Source organism: Eimeria mitis, genomic scaffold (assembly GCF_000499745.2).
Source record: "Eimeria mitis Houghton genomic scaffold, Emh_scaff607, whole genome shotgun sequence".
Classification (NCBI taxonomy): Eukaryota; Apicomplexa; class Conoidasida; order Eucoccidiorida; family Eimeriidae; genus Eimeria; species Eimeria mitis.
The window spans coordinates 9,070-10,047 of record NW_013574289.1 but is presented as its reverse complement, the minus strand read 5'-3'; the positions used below and the strand labels follow the sequence as shown (position 1 = coordinate 10,047).

Sequence of the window (978 nt, the reverse complement as noted above, 5' to 3'; positions counted from 1 at the left end):
TTTTGTCTCCTTTTTGTCTCCTTTTTTGTCTCCTTTTGTCTCCTTTTTGTCTCCTTTTTTGTCTCCTTTTGTCTCCTTTTTGTCTCCTTTTTTGTCTCCTTTTTGTCTCCTTTTTTGTCTCCTTTTTGTCTCCTTTTTTTGTCTCCTTTTTGTCTCCTTTTTGTCTCCTATTTGTTTGTTGTTTGTCTCTTCTTTGTCTCCTTTTTGTCTCCTTTTTGTCTCCTTTTTTGTCTCCTCCTTGTCTCCTTTTTGTCTCCTTTTTGTCTCCTTTTTTGTCTCCTCCTTGTCTCCTTTTTGTCTCCTTTTTGTCTCCTTTTTGTTTCACTTTTTGTCTCCTTTCTGTCTCTTCTTTCTTTCCTTTTCTGTCTCCTTTTCTGTCTCCTTTTTTGTCCCCTTTCAGTTCCCTTTTTGTCTCTTTTTTTGTTTCTTTTTTATCTCTTTCTTGTCTCCTTTCTGTCTCTCCCCTGTCTCCTTTCTGTCTCATCTTTATCTAATTATATTATAACATTCTATTATATAAATAATATAAATATAAATATAAATATAAATATATATTTGTATTGTATACAGGGGGGCCGTCGCCCCACACGATCCCGATCCCGATCCCGTTCCCCACAGTCATCATTATCTGTGGGGCGCCGCAGCCGCAGCCGCAGCCGCAGCCGGCGCAGCAGCAGCAGGAGCCGCAGCAGCAGCAGCAGCAGCAGGAGGAGAAGCACGAGAGGGAGGAGACGGTTGGGAGTAGCAGCAAGAGGGGGGGCCCCAGATGAACAGCTGCAGCAGATGCATAAAGAAAAGAGATGTATACCATGTAAACAAGTACTGAGGGGACAAAAATGTTTTTTAGGGATTGAGTGTCTCTTTTGTCATCACGCAGAACACGATCCCATGTTCTATCAACATAAAGAAGTAAGATAGCTTTGTCTCTTTTCTTTTTTCTTTTTTTTTTCTTTTTCTTTTTTTTTTCTCTTTTTTGTC

The 978-nt window shown here is 40.1% G+C and overlaps 1 protein-coding gene across 1 annotated transcript in view; it reads left to right on the top strand.

Moving 5' to 3' along the window:
* The window catches only part of EMH_0017570 (uncharacterized protein), a gene marked incomplete at both ends in the record, with an annotated part of 5,764 nt that overhangs the window by 2,926 nt on the left and 1,860 nt on the right, over positions 1 to 978 (top strand). The window contains 2 exons of the mRNA XM_013500941.1: positions 571 to 734; positions 878 to 909. Coding sequence (XP_013356395.1) covers positions 571 to 734; positions 878 to 909 — 196 coding nt within the window. The remainder of the gene's footprint in view (positions 1 to 570; positions 735 to 877; positions 910 to 978) is intronic.